General features: G+C 40.9%; 1 protein-coding gene across 2 annotated transcripts in view; it reads left to right on the top strand.

Moving 5' to 3' along the window:
* Positions 1-13173, top strand: part of CAMSAP2 (calmodulin regulated spectrin associated protein family member 2) — a 145511-nt gene extending 132338 nt beyond the window's left edge. For both annotated transcript variants that reach the window (XM_083156854.1, XM_083156853.1), the window contains 2 exons: positions 792-910; positions 2863-13173. In XM_083156854.1, coding sequence (XP_083012980.1) covers positions 792-910; positions 2863-3168 — 425 coding nt within the window. In that variant the 3' untranslated portion in view covers positions 3169-13173. The remainder of the gene's footprint in view (positions 1-791; positions 911-2862) is intronic.
* The last annotated feature ends 831 nt before the right edge of the window (positions 13174-14004 follow it).

Genomic DNA, 14004 nt, shown 5'->3' with positions numbered 1-14004 from the left:
TCCCTTATCACCGTTTCAGACATCTACCCCATAGTATGTACTGTATTAACAGTATGTATTACAGGGTATTTTAGAGCAATCTAGACACTGCATTATGTATTTATTATTATTATTTTTGTATTCAAATTTTCTTAAATAGAGCCGCAAATTCCATTGCGCTTTACAATAGAATAGCATTATAAATTTCCTTAAAAAATAAAAACACATCCGCATATCGCACAGCTTTTATTATTTAATCATTTACTTTTGCATTATAAATAGGTATTCAATCCTACCCGATATATCGGCCAGGACCTATTCAATACCAGTACCCTCGCCACTGCAAACTAGCGTCTGTTTTTGGCTGTGACTCGCCACCGCAGATGAATTTGCAGCCTTTGAAACAAAATAGACGTGGATTCGCCGATCCAAGTCTTTTTCAACTTTTGAAAAGTTTCTGACAATCAAAAAAAATACGTACAGATAGAAAGAAAAAGTTTGTCCCTAGTGTGGTGCACCATAACTTTTTCTTTCTCTCTGTGCGTATCTTCATATCATTTTGGTCCATTGGTAGCACACCCTCATAGCACACAGTAATATTTTCTGCTATCCTGAGGGTCCTCGTCTTCTATACGTGTCCTGTGCGATTGGCATCCTACCTCTCTGTGCCGGACAATCAAAAAATCATTGAATAGGTTGGATGTTAATTCAACCTATTCTAGCAAAAAACTGCTGATAATTCTGCAGAGATTGATTACCCCACATAGTGTCCTATTGGTCCTCATTTGTTAATGTGTGCTTCTTCCTCACAGGACCAAAGTTGTACAAGGAGCCCAGTGCTAAATCCAACAAGTATATCATCCAGAACGCGATCTCTCACTGCTGCCTGGCTGGCAAGGTGAATGAAGGACAGAAAAACAAGATTCTGGAGGTTTGTACTTGGCTAAATGATAGTACTAAGCTCATGTAACATTAAAGAATGAACATTGCTGGCTGTAATGTTCATCGTGTGTGTGTGTGTGTGTGTGTGTGTGTGTGTGTGTGTGTGTGTGTGTGTGTGTGTGTTTTTCTTTATATGCTGCATGTAAAATAAGAAATAAAATACAAATTTGCTTCATTATGAATAAAGTTCTCATGATCTCTGATAATATATGCACATTCATGTACTTAAGAGAGGGTTGAGAGCTTTATATCCTGTAAGATATTTTATTTCTATGTTCAGTTGTTCTTCAGTGTTTTATTTACCAGACATACTAAAATCTGTCGCTGTCACTTGTGTACGAGGCCATCGGCCATTAGAGGAAAGTACCCTCTGCAGAGATGTCTGTGAGAGCATACAGTGTGAGCCACCTGTGTACAAGGCCATTGGCAGTGACTGGAAAGTACCCTCTGCACAAATGTCTATAAGAGCATACAGTGTGAGCCACCTGTGTACGAGGCCATCAGCCATTAGAGGAAAGTACCCTCTGCACGGATGTCTGTGAGAGCATACAGTGTGAGCCAGCTGTGTACGAGGCCATCGGCCATTGGAGAAAAGTACCCTCTGCATGGATGTCTGTGAGAGCAAACAGTGTGAGCCATCTGTGTACAAGGCCATTGGCAGTGACCGGAAAGTACCCTCTGCAGAGATGTCTGTGAGATCATAAAGTGTGAGCCACCTGTGTACAAGGCCATTGGCAGTGACCGGAAAGTACCCTCTGCACAAATGTCTATAAGAGCATACAGTGTGAGCCAGCTGTGTATGAGGCCAATGGCAGTGACCGAAAAGTACCCTCTGCACAAATGTCTGTGAGATCATACAGTGTGAGCCACCTGTGTACAAGGCCATTGGCAATGCCTAGAAAGTACCCCGTGCACAAATGTCTATAAGAGCATACAGTGTGAGCCACCTGTGTACGAGGCCAATGGCAGTGACCGGAAAGTACCCTCTGCACAAATGTCTGTGAGAGCATACAGTGTGAGCCACCTGTGTACGAGGCCAATGGCAGTGACCGGAAAGTACCCTCTTCACGGGTGTCTGTGAGTGCATACAGTGTGAGCCACCTGTGTACAATGCCATTTGCTGTGACTGGAAAGTACCCCCTGCACAAATGTCTGTGAGAGCATACAGTGTGAGCCACCTGTGTACAATGCCATTTGCAGTGACGGGAAAGTACGCCCTGCACAAATGTCTGTGAGAGCATACAGTACGGGTTACAGGCTTTGTTTAAGAATGACCGTAGCTGTTTGGTTGGTAGTTTATCTACTGCAAGCTGTGATAAATATCCCCCTAAATATTACTATTTTTGTTATTATTGTTTGACTAGGTTTTCCATTTATGTTTAATGATCATCTACCAACATGTTGGGGCAAAAAAGCACTTGTTAACTTGCGGTAGAGATCGAATATTAGAGCAACGATTATCATGCTTTTTAATTGCAGGAAGATAATGCGTGGGAGAGTGCAGTGCTTTACAATAATGTGATAAAGCACCTACATAACCGCACACTGTACTAGAAGTGATATAACCACACGGTTTGCTATGGCTTAGATCACCTCGTTATTATATTTGTACACGTTTTAATAGATGCCTCCAATATGTTTACATTTTATGTGGGCGGATGACCTAGTTTTCCGTTGTACATTGTCTTTCTTCAGAGATCTGGATGGTTGGAACAAAAACATGGCTATGGATGAGTGACAGTTTGTCAGTTTTCCAGCATTTCCAAGCAAATGGTCATTTGCTCTCATCCATAACCATGTTTTTGTTCCATCCAGCTAGATCTGAAGATTAATCTGCGTGTGTATGGCCACCTTTACTTCAACAAATATCTTATATCTGGTGTACTTCTAATAATTAATTTTACTGACATTCTAATCTGTCTTTCTGCACCACTGTCGCAGGAAATGGAGAAGTCGAATGCCCACAACTTTCTCATCCTGTTTCGTGACACGGGTTGTCAATTCCGATCGGTATACAATTACTACCCAGAAATGGAGGAGATTAGCAAGCTGATAGGCATCGGCCCCCGCTCCATAAGCCGCAAAATGATTGAAGGCCTCTACAAGTACAACTCCGATCGCAAGCAGTTCAGCCTCATACCAGCCAAAACTATGTCCGCCAGCGTGGATGCTGTGACCATACACAGCCACCTGTGGCAGGCTAAGAGACCTATGACCCCCAAAAAACTGCTCTCTCCCAAGGCATAGCGATGGCTGTCGAAGAATTGACCCACCCACCTGACATTTGTTGCCAATGAGACTTTGGTTGGGTGATCACAGACACTTTGTACTGCTGTCTTTACACACAACTGGAATGTAGGGCAGTATTGATGAGGGGCGGGATTGGGTAAACAAAGGGATGAGGGTGGGAGGTTATTTATCACAAATCTTTTTTTGACTTGCGTAACTGTGGGCACGTACAATACAGACTCAAACAATGAAGCACTGATATTTGCCCATCTTAGGTGAGTGGAATGACTCCGTATCGCCTTTATCATTTTTATTCTAGGTTGCTTGTGTGCAAGATGATGTTGAGTTTATATGGGTAAATTTTAACTTTTATGTTTGGATATTTTGCTGTTTGGAGAAGTGTATGACTGAAATAAGAAGAACCATGTCCCTTCCTAAAGGTCAACAGGACGTATGTCTGTGAGTGTTACGGAGTTCTCTAGCAGTATGAGGGCTGTGAGAATAGGCCAGCTTACCTCAAAAATGCAAAGCCAGTAAGTAAGCATTTATTTGGTTGATAGCATTGCTTATTTGTGTGCAGGTTTAGTAAGGAAAGGAGTATATTATTCCCTCTCCAGTCTGACATTCCCAGAATGCACAGCGCTACTATATAGCGCATAGTGTAGTCAAAACACATTTATACTGTTTATTTTATTGATTTTTATCACCTCATGGAGAGTGACTATATGTTTTTTTATAACTATTGTCTTGTTTTTTTATTATTATGAGTTTAGTATAGAGCTTAAATCCTTTATATTGGCATACACTAACAGTTTACTTAGGTCAACTTGATGTTTCCCAATAAGTCATGAGGCTTTGCTTGGGTTTAGCTTTCGAAGAGAACACAACTGCTTAAGTATTCGTTATTTCTGAGTATGTGTGCGAATTAGGACTGCCTACTGTGTGGCATCTCCTTGGTGGCCACAGCTAGATGTACTGAAATAATGCACAAATCCACATGACCAGAATGTCATAAGCTCCTCCCTCACATTACATCACCATGTGCAAAGCTAGAGCCCCTCGCCTGGTACAGTAAGACACCATTTATGCTACGTTGCACATTCGACCAACCGTGGTAAATCGAGAGCCAATGTAGAGATATAAAGGCAGTGCTAAGAGGGAGGAATTAGACACAATAAAACACTAATGCTGCAGGACAGGACACCTGTCTTGTCTGGTTAGTTGCATGCACTTTCAAGAATGAAAGAAAAGCGTGTTTGTGGTTGTTTTGGGGTTTTTCTCACTACTTTGAGACCAAGAATGGTGGTTTTTAATGCGAAATATTGTAAAGTGTTTCATATCATGGATGGTGTAATGGTTAGCATTACTGCCTCACAGCGCTGAGGTCATGGGTTCGATCCCCACCATGGCTCTAACTGTGCGGAGTTTGTATATTCTCCCCGTGCTTGCGTGGGTTTACTCCGGGTACTCCGGTTTCCTCCCACAATCCAAAAATATACAAATAGGTTAATTGGCTTCCAACAAAAAAAAAAAATAAATTAACCCTAGAATGTCTGTGTGTGCTTGTACATGTGGTAGGGAATGTAGATTGTAAGCTCCACTGGGGCAGGGACTGATGTGAATGTTCAAATATTCTCTGTAAAGCGCTGCGTAATATGTATGCGCTATATAAGAAACTGTTAATAAATAAATAAATAAATAAATATCATGTGAAAATGTACCTTTTTTTTTTTTTTTTTTAAAGCTAATGTCAAAGAGAATCGATATGGTCATTACATTTTACACAGTGTTTTTCACTTTAAAATCTATTTTTGTTATATATATATATATAAGTAAACAGCATGTCAGGAGTTTGAATTGTATTGTAATTACATTTTTTTTATACTAAAACAATTAACATATATATTTGGGGAATGTAAGTTACTGTTGCAGTTCACTCAACTGATTTAAAAAAAAACAAAATGTATGAACAGGACCAGATTAGTATTACAAGTGCAGCTAGTTACGTTCATCCTACAACAAACTGAAACAGATGCAATTGTAGTACACTATCTGCACGGTATCAAAACTTTCATTACTGCAACATATACTAGCTATGCTCAAAGTGGTTGGGTGCCGTATGACCTTCTGGCAGTCAGGATTCCGACGATCAGAAGACCGACTGTTAAAAGCCTGACAGTTAGGATCCCAACTTACAAGGACTATTCTCCCTTGTAGGGGGTCCATAAGCCCATAAAGCCCGCAGCATGGCAAGCATGCAAGGGGCTTCGTAGTGCTTGCCCCCCTGCCGTCGGGATTCCAATGTCGGACTAATACAGTAACTGTCGGAATCCTGCATGTCAGCAGCTTATATCACACCCAAGTGGTTTAGGAACCTCTATCACTCTAAAGTTCAAAAAGTTCTCATACAGAATATTTTGTGGATGGCCTTTTAAATTGTACCCAAAATTAAGCTTAGTTCATTTTGTTTTGAACTTTGCTACACTGTATTTCGCTTTTGGGTAAAAATATTTTTTTATATATAAGTAGCCTGTTTGAACTGTGAACCATGAACCTAAATAAATCTGGACCAAATATTTTAATCCTACTACAGACCAGTTTGAGGCATTCAAGCCAACCAAATTTAAGCTACCTTTAAACTAATACAAGTCATTTGATATTGAGGTTGTTTGCTGCATATACAGTATATGTAGAACATTATTAAACAAGATAATTTGACATTGTCCAGCTAATGAAGTAGTTCAGGGGCTCTCAACGTCTGAAGTACCAGGTCGTGTTTGTGGCTTTCTATAATTACGCGCATGTGAGTTACTCTATTTTGCTGGGTTTCATTTATCCCACCTGCTTCACAGACTGAAATTCTGAAAACATGGCCATTTTGAGAACCTTTTGCATAATTGTAATTTATTTGTGAACAACTGCAATATTTTTCCTGCTGCAGTTACAGTCATCATGGTTAGAACAGTACAGAACATGGGTACAGTACAGAACTGTAAGGAAAGAATTCATCTATTAATTAGTCTGTACTTTAGTGACTAATTTTTTCAGCCACTCTGCTGCATATATATGGCTGATTTTAGAGTAGAATGACATCCAAAAATCATTCAGGCTAATAATCTGTGCCTGCTGGAAGATTCTTGGGGCCATTATATAAAATTATATCAGTTTGTTGGACCTCCACCTAGAGCAGGGCTGGGCAACACCGGCCCTCCAGATGTTAATGAACTACACATCCCAGGATGCTTTGCATTAGTTTTGCTATGTGGCCATGCTGAAACTGATGCAAGGCATGCTGGGATGTGTAGTTCATCAGCATCTGGAGGGCCGGTATTGCCCAGCCCTGACCTAGAGGAACAGCAGCATAGGTTTTGACAGGACTTGATGACCGTTCAGAAATAGGTCTCCCACCTCTGTGTTCTATTGGGTTGTGGTGGTTTTAGAAACACACACATTTAGCAGGTGTTTCTAGTCTTAAAACACAGTGCTACCTATTGCATTGACCCTTAGCAATATATTCTTATTTCTAGCAATTTTTGCATTTTTAACCAGTTTCAGTATTCAAAACAAATTAAAATAGTGAGTTACTAGTACCATTCACAACTGCTATCAGATCTCCATGATCAGAATGTATTTTAGCTAAATCTGTTTTTGTACATTACACTTACTGTGTACAATAGCTCATAAAGTAGAATAGCTGAGTTAAGTTACAGAACCAATGAAAATGATAATGTACATCAAAGGTTTTCTCATGATATGGAAACTTTTACATATATTTGTAAATGCTCTAAGCTGTCTTCTTATTGGACCAACTTCTGTTTTATACTGGGTACACACTAGTCCCCACATGTCCTTGTTAGGGATGGGACCCAGTGGTGGAGCCGGCATCGTTAGTGCATACACACTTCCTGATTCCAGCAGCTGGGGGTGGTGGATCTATGCTGTGTTTGGCAGCACAGCCTCACTAGCACCATCCTCCGATTGAGCTGCATGTATAGATGACGGGGGATGTCACTAAAGAGAAACTGGAGTGTGCATCACTAGCAATGTAGTGGGTTTACACTAGATTGTTTCAAGTATTTGTCGTAATGAATGGTCATGCTCAAATTCTTTTAACATTTTGTCAAGTGTGTGCCAACTTTCAGATTAAGGGGATATTTAATCGCCGGCGACCATCTCCCCACGGGAGATGGTCGCCGGCGATTAAATATCGCGGCCACGCCCCCTTCTCGCTCCCCGGCAGGCAGGGCATTGAATCCCGCCTGCATGTTCTCGGTTGAGCGGAACGGGACAGGGTCACGTCGGTCGAGCAAGCTCGACCGCCGTGACCTAAACATTGAATACCCCCCTAATGCTCTTCTAATCGCTAGCTAAACAATCAATGCTTTTAAGGGATAACTTACATTACTTTTGACAACCCCAGAAAAAAAGTGTTCTATAGGATTTTGGAGGAACCATTTAAAGTATTAAAAAATCTTTTCCCCAATATTATTCACAGTGTTATTTACTACTTACAGTATTTTTTTCATTTTTTAGCTTTCTGCAGTAGACCTAATTTGTTGTCTACTTTGGTATAGGGAGGAATTTAATTCTCCGTGATATGCCGTCACAAGGTTCAGCTGCTTACATACCAGATATTCTAGTAGCCAAACATTGATTTTTGAAGATAGCGACCACAAAGTGTTGGTGTTCTGACCATTCTGTTGGCATTTTCACACGCCTCATCTGGACTAGAATTCCAGCATAAAATGTAATTTAACCCATATTTGCTTACCTGAGCCTCTCCACGGGGGAGAACATGCTCTGTTCCTGGACTTCCCTGGTAATGTATGATTGCCATCACCTGTGGTGAAACACCTTTCTTATCAATTACCTGGCTCCTCACAGGTGATGGCAATCATACATTACCAGGGAAGGCTGGGAACAGAGCATTTTATCCCTCATGGATCGGGTTAGTTAGGCAAGTATGATTCATCCCTATAGGCCCCCTTACACTTGTCAACTTATTGTCTCAACAAATTGAACCTGATTGACTCAAGATTTATCCTATGTGCAGGAGGTTCAATCTCTTCCAATCTCTTGGTTATACTCAATGGCACAGGATTGTGGATTGTGTCCTACACATCAGGCACATAAGATTTTGTCAGACGGCACATCAGATCTCGTCAGATAAATTGACTCAAATTGGATGAAATCTCACAAAATCTCACAAGTGTAAGGGGCCCTTAAGACTGCAACTATGTTCTAGCTGCAGAAACTAACAATGGCGTCTTATCGGAATACCTACTGTAGGACCAATTATTATATATTAGTATGCTGTTCACATATCGTTTTACATTGTTACCAGTGTTCTAATAACAGAAGCTGATCCTACTTTTCACTATATTCAAAGGCATAAGATCATTTACAAACTTTTTTTTTTTTATGCTCGTAAGGATGTTTGTCTGATTATTATGGGTCTGTGCTATATTGTTTGCATGTAAATGAGGTCTAAAACTCCATTGTATAAATTCTATGTATATAGGCGTGTATGTACATACATATATATATATAATAGGAAAAGGAAGCCTGCACTTTTTAGCTAAAAATCTCTTGCATCATCATCACTGCAAGCAGTGGAAAATAAAAGATCTCTGCCCTGAATCTTTTATTTGGTTTTAGTTGTATTTTTTTAAAGGAGGTAAAGTCTCCATTTCATTGTTTGTGCAATTTACTGACTGCAGATTGTGTCATTCTTAAAAAATATATATATATAAGAAATTCTAGACTCTATTCTGTTATTTGAATTAAATCCGTATTCTTTGTATCCACCATTTTATTGTCCATATTGTTCTCAAGGTACCAGATAATGTGAGAAATTCTGGAGGCTTCTCATATAAAACCTATTTAGACCTTATAAGGCATTGATGGGTTCTTATCCTCTAAATAAGATTATAGAACCATATCACCTCTATAATGTGGAACTAATATGTCTCATGTTAGACCCTACATGGAAACACAATCTAATCATTGGTTATCCGAATGCTGCACAGACTGTGTGAAGTTATTCATTGAATCTGGGTCCATTGTAATAAAGAGCTAACACAAGTGGTGTAAGGGAGTCTCTGGTTGGCGATCATCTACAGTAAAGATTAGGTTTTTTAGGCTACCTAAACAAATGGTGAATCCCCTTTGATCCACAGATGAAGGTACAACTTTAGTGTTCAATCTAGCACCCGCCGTCTTTGAAAGCCCATGCAGTTCCTCTTCCCTGCCTGGGGTGTGGCTGTCTGCTGTAGTGCTTCTAGCACAGTGTGGTCTGTTTATCAGCACTGATATGCAAACCAGACTTGTGCTAGATACACCACAGCAGACAGCGACACCCCAGGCAGAGAATAGGAACTGCATGGGTTTTCAAAGATGGCGGGTGCTAGAATGAACACTACATGTTGATAAATGTGATAATCACCACTCACTTAAACATACGTATTGATCGCTCATCCACTAAGATACAGTCGCTGTTTTTGAACTACAAAGAATCCGTTCGTACTGTGCAAAGTTTGGAGAATAGTCATTATGATGGGATTTCAGCTCCGATGCAGGGTGTCCCTCTTCCTCTTACACTTCTAGAATATGCTTCAACACATATAAATAGATTAGTTTCACAGCACCTCCAAATAAATCAGGAGAGGGAACACGCTATAGCATTATATCATTACGTATTTTTGGATCAAAAAAACGCATACAAATGAACAAATAAAAGACTAAAAATAATTAAATCCACAGGTAAAGTGGCCGCATACCATAAGAGAACATTTGAGAAATGCACAATGACTTGCATAAGGGCTGGTCCTGCTACCACTGATGAAATATCTCCTACCTTCTCATTAGAGCCCAACGTCCTGTGACAGCAGCTCCTCCAGAATACACCAACATGTTTCAACTAACGACTCTGAAGAGAATGGTTGGTGTATTCTGGAGAAGATGCTGTCACAGAAGATGCTGGTATAAAACAGATTATGCATATACTGTATAAGGTTTTATTTGAGTTAGAAAAGGAAATTACTTTGTATCTTGGTAAAACCTTGTTACACTGCGGGCAGGAGAGATTTGTCCAAACTCTTCCATTTCAGTGAAATAATGTGGTCCAGCATTTATGGACTACATGCAAATGCAGCCACTATTTTCCCTGCATACATCATAAAATGTATTTTCACCCCATGGTTTTTTCATAGGTTGGAATGATGCCACAAGGGTTTGACTAACCATTAGTACTGTTAGTGCATGCATGATATTGTACAAGATTAATAATGGCAATTTACTGTAGAAAACACACCACAGTTCCAAAAGAAGGTGGCCCCCCTGGCACTGGGGCCCACCTGGGGTTTCCCCTGTACCCATGTGGCCCAGTCCAACCCTACTTCCTGGTATTGCCTTTTACTTTGCAGCCATTTGGGGCAACGTACCATGAAATTGTATCTAATGCTGCCCATACATATGTGAGATATCGCATGCAATCCTTCGATTTCGACTGCATCTGGCCAAGAAATCGAATGATTGTATGCATTTTTAAGGGGACATTCGATGCGATGCGCGGGCACGCCGGTCGAATGTCGGGTCTCAAGATCTTATGTGCTGCACATAATATCTATCGAATCGCAGGAGCAATCGCATGTGATTTATAACCACATGGGATGCTCGAATGCGATCCGCAGGTGGGAGGCAGAGGGAACGCTTTTTCATCGGCGTGGGGATGGGGAGAGGGGGCCGGAGGGACCGCTGGCGGCGGCATTATGTAGCGCAAGAAGCGCTAGCGGGTGGCGGGGGTCTGTGATTGGTGGAGGCAGAAGTGTTTAAAGTGAGCTAAGTCAGCCAATCAGAGGGCTGCCCACTGTTTAAACAATTCTGCCGCCACCACTGACTGACCCCCGCCGCAGCGATTCTTGCGCTACATAACGCCACCCTCTTCCAGCACCCGATGTGCCATCTCAAGATGGCATGCGACATCGGGTGCTGCAAAGGGGACAATTTAGCACCACAAGATGCGATCGGGTTCGATGGACATCGCACTGCGATGTCGCATCGAATCCAATCGCACATATGTATGGGCAGCATTAGAGTACGACTTGGCCTTGTGCTATCATAGAACCTCAATATACAGGGCCTAATTCAGACCTGATTGCATGACAAATTTATTCTGAAAATAGGCAAAACCATGTGTGGCACATATTACATTTACCCCACTGCAGGTGGGGCAAATGTAATATGTGAAGAGAGATTTAGATTTGGGTGAGTTCTTTTGTTTCTGTGCAGGTTAAATACTGGCTGCTTATTTTTACACTGCAATCCAGATTTCTCTCTGTCGTCACATCTGAACCAGTCCCACAGATGGGTATTTTAGTTTTACTGACAAGGGGCAGCAGACTGTATGCGTTGTCCTGTCTGAGAAACATGCAGTTCTGATGCTCCATGTCATTGATAGGCAGGCAGGTAGTATGGCACTAAAGGTGGCCATACACTTATATGATATGGCCCTTTTTCATATGATTTTGCCCCATCAGGCTGAAAAAACATGTGAAAAGTGCCATATCATGTGTTTTACCTCCTGATCTGATCTGATATTCGGTCCTGTGCACATCGGAACCAGAGATCGCCATGGCTACCACAAGGATTTGTTGGCTCCTGTGCCAGTCAATGGCATTGCATATGATACATCGATGTATCGAATGTGATCCTGCCATCCAGGAAGCCTGGCGGCTCCTTGGCGGCCAGTAGATGAGGTGTCTCATGTGAGGCTGCATGCAATACCACAGATTTGTGTACTTACTCAGCATCCCATCCCCAGTCTAACAGGAACAAAAGTTGCCCCTGACGCTGTTCCGTACCAGGGTGGCAAGTAGGGCAATTAGGGAAAGCTACCATGTAATTGCCCCTGCCAAGAAGTCCATTCCATTTCATACTATTTTAAGTTTCCTTAGAATGTAAACCTCCCTGTCTCTATCTATTGTAATGGTGCACATTCACACACATCTTATTGGGAAATATAGTGAATGTAACACAGCGGTGGATTATGGAGCTCACAGCCACTGCACAAATCCTTGTGAAAATTTTACCAGATCTGATTAGCGTTACATTACTTACTGGTCTTGTGCAATGTCATTCCATTTCCAATAAATGTTGCAAGTCCGGTTGTGTGCGTATTTTGTGAGTATGCCATAACGTGTAAAATGCTTTAGCAGTTTGAGGGTAGGGAAAGATGTTTATATAGAAAGTGAAGATGTAAGTTTAACAAATTACAAGTACATAGTCTACTAACAGCAACAGTACAATTGCTGGCAATATCCTTTGTACTGAGGGCAAATACCTGAAATCACTTAACTGGTTTTATTACATACAATCTGTTTTGGTAGAAATTGAATGTAACACAGAAATTGTGTGTAAATTTGTAACTTGTAAAGTGTTATGTGTAAAATCTTGCACTTGAATTATAAAGTAAGACAAAAAAACTTTTACAGTATTCACAAAAAGATTGTGTCACACGCTGTTTTTCTGGAAAACACATGTGTATGTGTAAGAAAATATGACACTTAATTATTTGTAAAAATGTTTTTGTATTGGCCAAATTTTATGTATGTATGCATACATACATATACATTTCACCAACAATATTGTGGTTTTTTTTTTTGCTTTTTTTTAATGACTGTTAAACCTATATTTTATTTGTCTGTTTGAAGTAGACCTGTCACTTGCACTTGGTGAAGAAAGACACATTATAAGGAACTAATGACAACACTGACTCGTGGATATTGGTGAGAACACAAAATGGCCGCCTTTGATGAACGTACAGTACAAAGAGCTATTTGAGTGCTGCTAGATGGAGCACTGTTCTATGAACTATGGTGTGTTTAAACGTCAACTTGAGTTTAGCAATGCAATCTTTTATTTTATTTTTTTAAGATGCTAAGCTGTAAAATATTGTCATATTGCTAATTTCCTGGAAAAGTGTAGTTCTTTTATTTGAATAAAAGCATGACACAGGAAACAAAATGTGTTCCATTATTATTTGGGGGTAAGAATAACATAACATTACATTTCTTTCAGTGATTAAAATGACAAATAGATTTGACTTTTTGAATATTGCAAAATAACAAGGATAGTAGTCCTCTGAAACAAAGGGAGCTTCCAATGCGCTCCTAAGAGACATTGGGCCAGATTGTCATTCTGGCGGCTGGACTGCTGTGACAAATATGTAAATTTTGCCACCACCTCTTCCATCATTGCCAGCTAGCACTCCTGACGGGCCGCACTCGCCACCCCTTTCTGCAAGATCGTATTCAGCAGCCAGCTTGCATTGGTCTCCTGAGCCTGTGGGGGAGCCTGTGGGAGAGGCTGCTGTAGAGGTGGTCATGAAGAGGAATCTTCAAGTGAATCGGGAGTCTCCACCTCAGCTATGACACAAAAAACATTGTCACCATCACATCAATAAACAATGTATGTTACCATCAACATTGCAGTTTCCATAGTTACCTGATATCTTAGCAGCAAAGACCTCCGCCGGCAGCTCGCTATCCATATTAGCTACCCCCTGAGCTCTGCCTCATCGATGACATCTAAGGCAGAGTACTCCAGGGGGGGTATACTCCAGTTTGGAGGGCATAGGATCACTCCCGGTGGTCATGCTGTGAACATACCGATCGCTCATCTTCCTCTTCATGACCGATTTGAAAGCCTGCCACCTAAAAAAAACATGAAAATATGTTTAGTCACTGCATATCTCATGCCCTCTGCTACTACACAGCATTAGTACTGATAATTTGTCATTGTTGGTGGTATGGTATGTATCTGTATACGTTTGCAGGGCACACATTTCTGTAACCA

Source organism: Crinia signifera, chromosome 8, assembly GCF_055691185.1.
Source record: "Crinia signifera chromosome 8, ASM5569118v1, whole genome shotgun sequence".
In the NCBI taxonomy this organism is placed as follows: Eukaryota; Metazoa; Chordata; class Amphibia; order Anura; family Myobatrachidae; genus Crinia; species Crinia signifera.
The sequence above is the reverse complement of the archived record's forward strand: the minus strand, read 5'-3'. Positions and strand labels throughout refer to the sequence as shown.